A 12,703-nucleotide genomic window follows, 5' to 3' on the forward strand; every position below is an offset into this window, starting at 1 on the left:
TATATGATGTTAGTATATTTACACACCCTAAATACTAGTACAAGCAATAACACGAGTATAATCTAATTATTGCTTTATTAAATTCATTATGATGTAACCTATTTTGTTCAACAAATTTATTATGATAGAAAAATATTATTAAATTATAATAGATCTGTTATATTTGTTCTTTTTAATCTATGCCAATAAATTATAGTTCAAATAGCATAGTCTTCTCATATTCAATTAAAAAGTTACGGATTTAAATCTCCTATCTTTGGTAAAAAAAAAAAAAAAACCTATATTTATCAACATATCACCAAATGTAGATATCTGGCGGATACTCAATAATTTTGTTGTGCGTGCTATATAATGGTAAGTAACACAAGAGGAAGAAAATTTATTATAGATATCTAATAAAAGCAGATGATATTTTTTTATTATAGAAGGTATTATTTTAATAAAAAATATTATTCATATACTAAAATCAGTTATTAATGTATTTGTATATATATAATTTAATTTATTTTTGATATATATTTTATATTGATAACAGACTTTATTAATTAATATTAATGTACACATAATATAATCGGTATTTTAATAAATATCAATTAATCGGTAATTTTTTTTCTATTTGATAGTGTTATTTTTATTTGTTTGGTATAAATATTGCCTACGTGATGATGACGGTGTAAAATTAATTAGAAATTAGTAGTCATTTTTATATAAAATTTTTATATAGCTATTCAATTATATATTTTAAAAAATATCATTAAAAGCTTTTGAAATATTTTGCTTATCAAAACAAATTATAATATTTGACGGTAAAAGTTATTTTGATTTTTTGTTTTTTCATATTCCTAAATCACTAAATAATTTTCTATTGATATTATGAATTTACTAATTTAGGAGATACAAAAAATATTTGGATAGTTTATCCTTTGAGGTAATAAAGTAATAATAACGAAGGACTTGTGCTGGAATTATACTAGGTCCTTTCTGACAAGAAAAGTCCAGCAAGAAAACTAGTGCAAAAGAAAAATGAGAGACCCATCTTGTAGGGTCTAAGGTGCCACTCTCATCACATGGCATCTTCCATAAAAACAACATACATATTAGTCTTGTCCATGCTGCATTCAATCATTCATACCATCACAAAAATTAAGCATTGATCCACCTATGGTTTGTACACTTGTCTTCATTTCATTTGTCACACAAATTTGATTAGTAATATTATTTGATCACTAACTCCTTAGTATATTAGACCCAAGTGAGTTTATATTATAAGGTTTCAAAGATTCAGACAATTCACTTTGGGAGTTTGGAGAGAAATGGAAGTTGGTGGGGTTGAAGAGAGCAATGCGAGATTGCTGGAAAGTGGAAGCAATGAAGGGAGTAGTATTGAGTCAAGGTGGGTTGATGGCAGTGAAGTGGATACTATGGAGGTTCCTGCATGGTCAAATGAGGGTAGAGAAGGGTATGGATCAGTGAGGAGGAGGCTTTTGAAGGGTCCCAAGAGATTGAATTCTTTGGATGTTGAAGTCATGGCCATCGCTAAGAGTCAAGATCAACACTCCAAGGTGATTTTGTCATTTTTATGTTTCATGCATGTTTGTTCGTTCTGCATTTTGGGGCTCAAGTTGATCCTTCAAGGATTCAATGAAATCAGTTTTGTTCTTCAATGGTCAATTTCTCGTTAATTGCAGTTACTTGGTACAACACTTCTCTAATGAGCTTGGTATTCATAAGAACTTGAAGCCACCATTTCAATATCATTGATTTTGTTGCTTGTATCCGCCGTCCAACAATTTGAACATTTAATAATTCAAGTGATGCATAATTTCAAATAAACCTCTCAAGTATACAGTTGAAGACATAAATGTATTTTAATGTAAATCAGGATGCTTCACTTTGGCCCACTCTTGCATTAGCATTTCAGACTCTTGGCGTGGTATATGGGGACATGGGAACAAGTCCTCTCTATGTTTTTGCAGATGTCTTTAGCAAGGTTCCGATCGAGTCGGACGTTGATGTCTTGGGGGCCTTATCACTAGTAATGTACACAATAGCTCTTATTCCATTGGCAAAGTATGTTTTTGTTGTTCTCAAAGCAAATGACAATGGAGAAGGTAACAGATTTACTTCCCTCTAACCATTGTTGTAGCTAAATTCCACATTTATTATCATTGAATGGTTCAACTGTAGGAGGAACGTTTGCGCTATACTCCTTGATCTGCAGATATGCAAATGTGAATATGCTTCCGAATCGTCAACCAGCCGATGAACATATCTCTAGTTTTAGGCTCAAACTCCCCACTCCAGAAATGAAAAGGGCTTTAAACATAAAGGAGACTTTGGAGAAGAGCTCATCTTTGAAAACCTTTTTGTTATTGTTGGTTCTGCTGGGAACTTCCATGATTATTGGAGATGGTATTCTAACCCCAGCAATATCAGGTACATAATAAACAACTTTTTGACAAGCACAGAGAAGAGTTATGGTGACATATTCTACTCTTTCAAAGATGAATGCTCAATGTTCATATGTTCATCAGCACATATATAACATTCCTGTATGTTGAATTTCTACTTTTAATTTTTTTTTTTTTTTTTTTTTGAGCTGTATCATCTGATTGCTACTTTTTGTATTAAATTTGATGTATGCATTTGATCAAAAGTAATTCGCCATATTTCCTTGGAGTTTTAATTTAATGTTTATCTTATTCCAAAGTTGAAGTAAGATGTTGTGAAGAAAATATGGTTTGTTTTGCAGCTTAATTTTAACCATGATACTTCTTTATTTGTTGCAGTGATGTCTGCCATAAGTGGGCTGCAAGGTGAAATACATGGATTTGGTACAAGTGGGTACATTTTCCTTTTCTTTCTAATAATTTGATTTTTTTTTTTTTTGAAAGAAAGATAGAAGTGAACATACATATAGTTAAAGTTAAGAGGAAAAAGGGTCAACAAAAATTAGGGGTTGGAAGTTTGTGAAGAAATTCCAATTTGTATTTTATTTAGCTTTAATTACTCTGTTAATCTTTATAATCTCACTCTAATTTTAATTGGATTCTTATAGTTGAAAAATTTGTAATTAGATTTCCATATTAGATGAAAATTTATAATTAAATCCTTACTAGTTTTATTTTTGAGCAATGCTAGGGGACCAGCAACATTTGTGATTGGTAGTTATCAACTAGCCATCAATGATGATTTGATGGTGTGAGATTGGTGTAAAATTTCATCCAATGGCTCACCTTTCTCTGCTGGTTACATGCTGGCCAAAATGCAATAAAATTGCTTGCCCCCTAGACTTTTCTTTTATTTTTTCCAAAAGAAAAAAAAATCGTAATAATCCGAGATTATTTACTTTTAGGATATTCCATAATTTATTTTACGTCAAATACAAAAATGAAAAAATGAACATTCCAATAATATTTTGTATTTTTTAAATAAAAAAAATTTTGAGGGACCTAATTGAATTTTTTTTCCTAATATAGAAATTCTATTACAAACTTTTAAACTATAAAAACTTAATTGAAAAATTGGTAAAATTTTAAGAATGGACAAAATAATTAATCATTTTATTTATTATAACGAAAATGTTTGGTAACCAAAGAAAATTAGCCAAAAACAGGCATAACTTGTTTTATTTAACATTCATTAATTGTTGCAACAATTAATGAATGCTAAATAAGGCACAAAGCATCAATAGTTACATGTTACTTTGGATGGAAATTCTTGTGGTTGGTGCATCCTACCATGAGCAGGGTGCACTTTGGCTAAAAGTAGAACAAGCATGGTCTTTCTGAAAAATGGCTAGTCAACATCTCTTCTCGTACGTTGGATTTTAGAAAGAGGAGTCAAATTTTGCAGCCTTGAACTGTTTATAGAAATGGAGGCATTATATGGATCAAAGGTTAATCATTTTGACTTTGGATGTTTCTACTTTCTAAACTTGCAGATTCAGTGGTTCTTGTTTCAATAGTAGTCCTGGTAGCTTTGTTCAGCATACAGCGGTTCGGAACTAGCAAAGTTGGCTTCATGTTTGCACCTATACTTGCTTTATGGTTCTTTTGTCTTGGTTCTATTGGAATCTATAATATAGTTAAGCATGATATTATGGTTCTGAGAGCAATTAATCCGGCTTTTATTTTTTACTTCTTTAAGAAGAATGGCAAAAAGGCATGGTCAGCTCTTGGTGGTTGTGTTCTTTGTATTACAGGTAATATTTTTATTGCTTCAAACCTTTAACAATGTAGTTGATTGGCATAATTTTTTTATGGTGACTACTCACATAAAGTTGTCTTCATATGAAGATGATAGTTGAGAACTGTTGGATGGTTTGATATAATTGACTAAATTGTTAACTAAGGGTTCTTATCTATCATTTTCACGTGAAAGCAATTTCGTGCGTGCAGTCACCTTTTTTGACATAGTTAATTGGCTATAAAGATGGGAATTCCCTTTCTTATCACAAGAATATGGTATTTCCTTATTGATTCATCTCATTAGTCTGCATGCTATATTGTACATCTTCTCTATTTGTATAGATCACTATTGAGTTTCAGAATTGTGTTCCAGAAATGAGATAACAGGTTTATGCAGTTAAAACAATGCAAAGTTGGTAGAATATGTTAATGATTTTGTGTCACATCTAATTGAATTTGTGGTTTCTAAACATTGATGAAGATTTTGTTCTTTGCAGACTTATTCAATGTTGAATTAGTATTTATTTTGTCTCTTAAATAACTAATTCAGTGACTTACATATGTTGCTTGCAGGCGCAGAAGCAATGTTTGCCGATCTTGGTCATTTTTCGGTACCAGCGATACAGGTATGTGAAAGTGAAACCTTTTGAAGAGTAAACCAAAGAGTTTTCTTAATTAAAACTCTATAAGCATTTGAATTTTTCTTTAAGTTTCTCATACAATTTTCTATGCAGATTGCCTTTACTTGTGTGGTATTTCCATGTCTCCTCCTTGCTTATATGGGCCAAGCTGCTTTTTTGCTGAAGAACCCTACATCATATGCAAGAGTATTCTATGACTCTGTTCCAGGTAATATTTTCTAACACAGTGCTAATTGCGTCTACTTATGAGACATTTGTTCAACATACTTTCCATTCCTTAGTGGTGGTCGCCCTCGAGTTTGCAGTACATTTATAAATCATGATAGGTGTACACTAAAATCAGCCACTAATATAATATAAAATACATATTAGAATACATTAAAAATGAGTTAAGTAATACATGTACTTATACACAAATACATTGGTGGCTAAATTAGAACGACCATCATTAGGGAACGGAGGGAGTAGTAATCAAATTGGTACATTATGTTTGCATTTTCCATGTGACATAGGAAGTCTTTTCTGGCCAGTGTTTGTGATAGCCACACTTGCAGCTATGATAGCTAGCCAAGCAATGATATCGGCTACATTTTCATGCGTAAAGCAATCTATGGCTTTGGGGTGCTTTCCTCGGCTCAAGATAATTCACACCTCGAGAAAGTTCATGGGTCAAATTTACATCCCTGTAATTAACTGGTTTCTGATGGTCATGTGCATAGTTGTTGTCTCTATCTTCCAAAGCACTACTGATATTGCAAATGCTTATGGTAAAGTTCTCTTCATCTCATCCTCTAGGACTATTCATTTCTCTTTCTCTTTTATGGTTTTAGAGTGACAATTTGACAATTGGTCTTGGATTTACCCCTGCCTCTCTTATCTGTGTTTGATTCTATTCATGATCGCAACAGCAATGTTTGGAAATAACTGCATTAATCAAACAAGGTGATATTGGTTAACTTGTAACATTTTTTCTCCAAATCTTATTGCAAACTTATGCAGGCATTGCTGAAGTTGGTGTCATGATAGTTAGCACAACCTTGGTGACACTAGTAATGCTTCTAATTTGGCAAACTAACTTGTTTTGGGCATTTTGTTTCCCAATTGCATTTGGATCGGTGGAGCTCATTTACATGTCGTCCGTCCTATCGAAAATCTTCGAGGGCGGCTGGCTTCCACTCGCCTTCGCCACCTTTTTCCTCTCCGTGATGTACACTTGGAACTACGGGAGCGTGTTGAAGTATAGAAGTGAAGTCCAGGAGAAAATTTCCTTAGACTTGATGCTTGAACTTGGATCAAATCTTGGAACGGTAAGAGTTCCGGGAATTGGATTGCTATATAATGAGCTTGTCCAAGGCATTCCTTCAGTTTTTTTACAGTTCTTGCTGAGTCTTCCGGCCCTTCACTCGACCATAGTTTTCGTCTGCATTAAACATGTTCCTATCCCGGTTGTACCTCAAGAGGAAAGGTTTCTATTCCGAAGAGTTTGTCCGAAAGATTACCATATGTTTCGCTGCGTCGCGAGGTATGGCTATAAAGATGTAAGGAAGGAGGATCACCATGCATTCGAGCAACTTCTCATCGAAAGTCTGGAGAAATTCTTGAGAAAAGAGGCTCAAGAAACTACCATGGAAAGCAGTAACTTAACTGAGGAGGACATGGACAATGCATTGGTGAAATCCAAGGATTCTGATAACAATAATGTAGCTGAGGAGCTAAGGATTCCATTGATGCATGGCCAGAATAGTTCCGAAGAAACTGGAACTTCAATCACCGAGGAAGCCCCGACAAGTTACATGTCATTAGATGAAGATGATGGTATTGAATATGAGCTTTCGGCACTTAGAGAAGCAACTGCATCAGGGTGCACGTATCTTCTTGGACATGGTGATGTGAGGGCCAAGAAGAACTCCTTGTTCTTCAAGAAATTGGTGATTAATTACTTCTATGCATTCCTTAGAAACAATTGCAGAGGAGGCACTGCAAATATGAGAGTGCCTCATACAAATATCATTCAAGTTGGGATGACATATATGGTCTAATTACTTATTTATCATACTTTACTTATGCAACCTCAATTTGGTTATCAATGATTGGTAACAATGACATTCACATTTGTATATGTGTAATTTATCCTAAGAACTCATATCATATTTGCATATTAGTGGAGAAAATTTTTTGGTGACTAAAAAAAAGGAAAATATTAGGGGTTTAATACTTTTTATCGATATTATTTAGAAAAAGTATAGGCAAACAATAAAAATATTAAACAATGTGAATAATGGATATATCGGATGTTCAATTCACTAGGCGGATGGTTATTCTAATATTAAAATTTAGGTGAATATTTTGGAGTGTAGTGTGTTTTACTTGAATTTAGGCAATTTTAGGGCCTGTTGTTCATGTTGTTCAAGAAAGTTATTGATTACCTAGCATAACCATATTATTTAATACTTAGTTAATGCTTTATCTTTATATTATTGTAATTTAAGATTTAAAGTTTATAATTTAAAATTGGGTAAAGTACTAAATTGGTCTTCTACATTTGGGTGTAATCCTGTTTTGATCCTTAAGGTTTAAAGTGTCCTATTTGAATCCAAAAAAATTTCATTTAGCTTTAATTTAGTCTCACCGTGAGCTCAAAGTTAAATAATTAACGAAATGTCCTACATAACAGTAGTACAAGAACATGGTCGATAATTTAGAGAATAAGTACAAGCATCAATATATTTATTTATTATTTTTCTTATAATTTAAATGAAATATTTTCTATAAAACTAAGAAAAATGATAAATACATGTATTGATGCATCTACGGTTGATTTTGTACCTCTAGAGCTTGTACTTATTCTCCAAATTATCAACCTTGTTCTTATACTACTGTCATGTAAGATATTTTATTAATTATGTAACTTTAATTTCACAGTGGACTACATTGATGCTAAATAAATTTTTTTTGAATTTAAATAGGATACTTTAAACTTTAAAGACCAAAACAGAATTACGTCCAAAGATAAAGGACCAATTTAATATTTTATCCTTTAAAATTTAGTACTTAATTTAGTATTGACGAAAAATAATAAATTTGTTGATTTTATTAGATCTGAAATATTTTATTTTATTCTATTTTATTTGCACCAAATATTTTATGTTTAATAGAATCTGATGTGCTTTTTATTGAGTTAGGAGAATCTGATGTGCTTAGTCATTACTCATTGGTCAACCGGCAACCGGAAGACTACTCAGTCCCCAACAGCTTTCTGTTTATGGGCCAAATGTGTGTTGATCCATTTATTTTATAATTTGACTATAAAGCCCACAGTTTAAAAGGCCACTTTCAAACAAAAATGACAACTACTCTTCAATTAGGGTTTAGTAGAGAGAGCAATAGATGCTCAGTCAAAAAAGAAATGGAGACAGGGCTTATATGGGATTAAAAAGAAGTTAAGCATGAAGGGTTTTGTTTTGGATAAACCTCACCAAATATTATTAGTATCCTTTTCAAAAGATGAAAGATATATTATCCTAGCCCGTTTAATTTGTATCTAGTTTTTTTTCTTTTGGGCTTTAACCAGTTTCAATACGAATTACCAAATCAAGATCTTTGTAAATTTTGTTCCAAAAATAAAAATTTCCTCGTAATTGAATTTGAGTGGTGTACCTCAAAATAAAGGTCTTTTTATCTTGTTCACCAACAAAAAAAAAAAAAGTATTTTTAGCCCCTTTTTCCCTTTTTTTTTTGAGATTCTAAGAATTAGAATAAGTAAGCTGGTTCAATCGGATTAATTGGTAATAAATTATTAAAATAGTCTAGTTCAAGACAAGAAAAAGTCAAAAATTAATTAAACAATTAAATCGATATGATTTTTTAACAGTTAATCGTATTATTTTATTATTTTTTTAGTTGAATTTCTAAACCTTTTAACATCTACATTTATTGATTCAATGATTTATCCAGTTTTTCAAACTTTATTGAAATACTATTAACAATGAAATGAATTTGTTTATCACTCGGCCAACTTAGAATTTGCCAATAATTTGGAATATAATAATTTTGCTCACAAAAAAAAAATTAATAAAGAAAAACACTTCAACAAAAATAAAACAATGTTTAAAATTTAAATATATGTGTTCTTTTTTCGGTAAGAGAATTAATTTCTTAATTTGCATCCCTCCTAAGAAGTACTAGATTTTTTTAATAATGTCGGCACGAAGAAGTGCAATTTACTTGAGGATATGCCCATAACTGGTAGGGCATGTTTCAAGTCCTTGTCAAGGGCACTTCGGTATTCACTCTGTCTATGATACTCATGCAATATATAAAAATAATATAATTATCACTATTAAATACAAAAGGACAAAATGGTTGCCCATGAGATTACACGTTTGGTTATTTATCAAACCATCACAATTGTCTGATTCTTTGGTTCTTCATCATCTTTATATTAATATATAATACTAACTAACACATAGCTTTCACATAACTCTTGCATATCTTGATATTAGAAGGGTGCTGGAGTTCTCGATTATTGAAAAATCAAATGAAAAAATATAAAATAAAAAGACACAATATTTAATTTAAAATTTTAAAGTGTTAAATTAATAGATTTTTTATTTTATATTTTTTTTATTTTTTTTATTTTTTCTGATATATGACTAATTTTAGGCATTTTTTATACTTACAACATTAACAATAGCTAAATTAGATATTGAGATCATTTAGATGAGTATATTTATTAATTAGCAGGATCATTATTACATAATATGAGTGGTTGAACTTTCATGTCTTATTTGCTTAAACACTTTGATGTGTTCAAATATCAAATTCTATACATCTTGTCCACTTTTTTGAGCTGTTGATTGGAGAAAATGAAAGCCTCCAATCTAGATTCATGCTTATGGATAGCTAATAATATGCTAATTATATGCAGCTTATTAGAACCTAGTTTGTTTCCATTTTTATTTTTAATATTTTTATTTTCAGAATTTTATAAGAAATTGAACAGTAAAAATAACAAAATCATATTTTATTAGTTTTTACTTTTATTATAAAATTCTAAAAAAATAAAAATAAAAACAGAAACGAACCAATCAGACTACCTTTAAGTCTGTTATAGAAATTACCACAATAAAGAGTAATTTGGTATGAGAATTAATAAAATTTTAGGGTAGATTTGATTTACGTTTTTATTTTCTGTTTTTATTTATAATATTTTTTGTTTTTTAAATTTTATTAAAAAATAAAAATGATAAAATTTTATTTTTTATTTTTATTTTTTATTTTTTGTTTTTTTTTTCTACAAAATTTAAAAAATAAAAAATACTAAAAAAAAATACAAGTCAAACGCACATTTAATATTAATTTAGTGATTAGGGGGTTCAAACTTCAAAGACATATCTCAAGTAGCTTTTTTTTTTTTTTTGGGGGTCATGAAGTAGCTAGCTTCTAGAATGTATATGTTCGCCTAACGGGCCTCAAATTTAACGGATAATATTAAATCCATGAAAATTCTTCCCTTATATTTTAATTAGTTTTTTCATACCAGATACCATATATGAATGCAGCGAACGATATATCCACAAAAAAGTCATTAAAATTTAAATCCTTATTAATAGTCTCATCTATATAAATTTTATATATTTATAAATATACAATAATTTAACCCAAAAGGCTAAGCATGCAGCGAACCCCTATCAAGCATTGAAAGGGTTGAAGGACAGCTTGTGAAAATGACATGATAACAACGTTTATCTAAATGAGGTAGGGCTGCTCAAAAATTAAAACTTTGATTCAGCGTAAAATAATTTATACAGTTATTTAATTATATCTGATAGTTTATATAATTATTTATGTAATTAATATAAAAAATATTTATTTTATTAATATAATAATATATAATTAATTAATATATGTATAAAATTATTTTATACTATCAATTTATTAAAATTAAATTAAAAAAATGATGAATCTAGAGTCATATTGTTATAACAAATTAAACCCCAACACTTGATGAGGAATCAAATAGAAATAAGTAACCATCACAACTAAAATACAAATTAAGAAAAAGAAAAAGGAGGGGGCTATGGATTAGATGTACATAAAAACAAGAAAGATAAACTCTAGCATTTGGTCCCTTAGTGTGTAGAGACTAGAGAGTACACGATGAAACGTGTATAGTTTTCCTTCAACCTTGGGTTTATAAATGGCATCCAAGTGGAATATAAAAAATCTGAAAAGAATAAAATGAATAACTCAGAATTGTGATAAATGTTGTGTATGTCAGCCCTTGAAGCCACGTATAATAGAAGGCTGATCTATTTGTCTGGTATATAAAATTGCCTGAGATCCATGATGGTGATAAGAGAGTTGAGAGAAGATTTAGAGAAGAGGTATCATGATGGTATGAGAGAGAGAGAGAGAAAATGTGACATCATAATACATGTTCTTAAAAAGATTAATTTCTTAAGGGTTAACAGTTTCATATGTCAACTTAGACTTCAAAAGATTAATTTCTTAAATTAGTCTTTAAAAAATATAATTATAAATTAAATTAGATTTTTTTGTCAGTTAAATAATAATATGATATGACATATATATGATATAAATTATTTAATGATACATAATCATCTCATTTAGATAAGAACTAATTTAATTTAATATTATATTTTTTAAGGACCAATTTAATGAGAAGATTAATCTTTTCAGAACTAAATTGGTGTACATATAATTGTTTAAGGACTATTTCTTCGCTATTGACTCAACACTTTATCTGGACTGACGTATTCATTTAGATACTATGATTTTTGCATGCAGTAGTACGTAATTTTATAGTGCAGTTGTCATTCGCTACACAAAAGGTGTTTATTGGCCTAGGATTATGGTTTGTTGGACTTTGCCCAAAACTTAGGTGGGGTAAACGTGTGTGTATCTAGTCTCGAGTAATGCAATACAACATTAGTTTTGGAGTTTGTATCAATGGAGTCGTGTAATTTCTACATTATTTTACTGCAATCGTGCATGTTAATAATTTCCAAATTATTTTCCTAGTGAATTTGTTATTATATATCTATGACAAACTTTTTTCTCCCCTCTTTTGAGTCCAGCACAAAATCGTCATGAAAAAGTCGCTAGGGTTAGATATTTAATTATAGGATTAGATAGAGTTAGAATTCTATTCTTATCCAAATACTTGTATTAAGAAGATAGACGAACATCTTATAATTTACAATAATAATGTGATAAGTTCAAATCAATTTTTTTTATTAAGAGGAGCCAATAAAAAATTTTACACTAATTATAAAATTATTTTAGAAGAGAATTTGACAAAAAAAAACTATAAAAAAATGCACTGAATACTGTCGGATTTAGCGACGGACGTTACCGACAAATTTACGGCAAATTTTCTGATGATTACTAGTAAAAATTCGTCTTTCGAATAAGTCACCATCGGATTTAAATTTCTGTAATTAAATCCAAATAGAGGCATGAAAATTAAATTTATTAGCACCGAATTTACTGTTAGATTTTCTGTTGAAAAATTCTGACGGTAATAGAATTTAGTGAAACACAGCATTTAGGCAACAACGAATACTTTACCGTTACATTTTTCCACCGATAAATTCGACAGTAAATTTGGGATAAAATTCAAACGCAAAACTCTCCCTCACTCCTGTATACTCTCTCTCTCTTCTCTTCTCTCTCTCTCTCTCTCGTCTCTCTCCCTCTGCTCCATTGAAAAAGATTACACCGCCACCACCTGGAGCTTCCATCGCCACCGGTAAGCCATATTATTGTTGCAGATTAGCACGTCATTGTCACTACTGCTAGAGTCTCCATAGAAAGTCTCCATCGCGCCGCCGCTATTGGTGTTCTTTG

At 30.4% G+C, this 12,703-nt stretch overlaps 1 protein-coding gene across 1 annotated transcript; it reads left to right on the forward strand.

Annotated features, from left to right (window-relative positions):
- Nucleotides 1–1,179: 1,179 nt before the first annotated feature.
- On the forward strand, nt 1,180–8,539 carry LOC107643375 (putative potassium transporter 12). Its single transcript, XM_016347001.3, has 10 exons — nt 1,180–1,562; nt 1,883–2,111; nt 2,188–2,436; nt 2,790–2,840; nt 3,944–4,204; nt 4,764–4,816; nt 4,925–5,039; nt 5,344–5,598; nt 5,831–6,924; nt 8,501–8,539. Exons 1-9 carry the CDS (start codon nt 1,314–1,316, stop codon nt 6,868–6,870), a joined length of 2,502 nt encoding a protein of 833 aa, XP_016202487.1. The 5' UTR covers nt 1,180–1,313; the 3' UTR covers nt 6,871–6,924; nt 8,501–8,539.
- Nucleotides 8,540–12,703: the final 4,164 nt, after the last annotated feature.

This window comes from Arachis ipaensis, chromosome B5 (genome assembly GCF_059453495.1).
Source record: "Arachis ipaensis isolate K30076 ecotype BB chromosome B5, ASM5945349v1, whole genome shotgun sequence".
Classification (NCBI taxonomy): domain Eukaryota; kingdom Viridiplantae; phylum Streptophyta; class Magnoliopsida; order Fabales; family Fabaceae; genus Arachis; species Arachis ipaensis.

Excerpts from the sequence above, each read along its gene's own strand:
- LOC107643375 (XM_016347001.3), top strand. The coding sequence starts at position 1,314 with ATGGAAGTTGGTGGGGTTGAAGAGAGCAATGCGAGATTGCTGGAAAGT. Across the intron at positions 1,563-1,882 it reads GTCAAGATCAACACTCCAAG|GATGCTTCACTTTGGCCCAC; the intron begins GTGATTTTGTCA and ends AATGTAAATCAG. Across the intron at positions 2,112-2,187 it reads AGCAAATGACAATGGAGAAG|GAGGAACGTTTGCGCTATAC; the intron begins GTAACAGATTTA and ends GTTCAACTGTAG.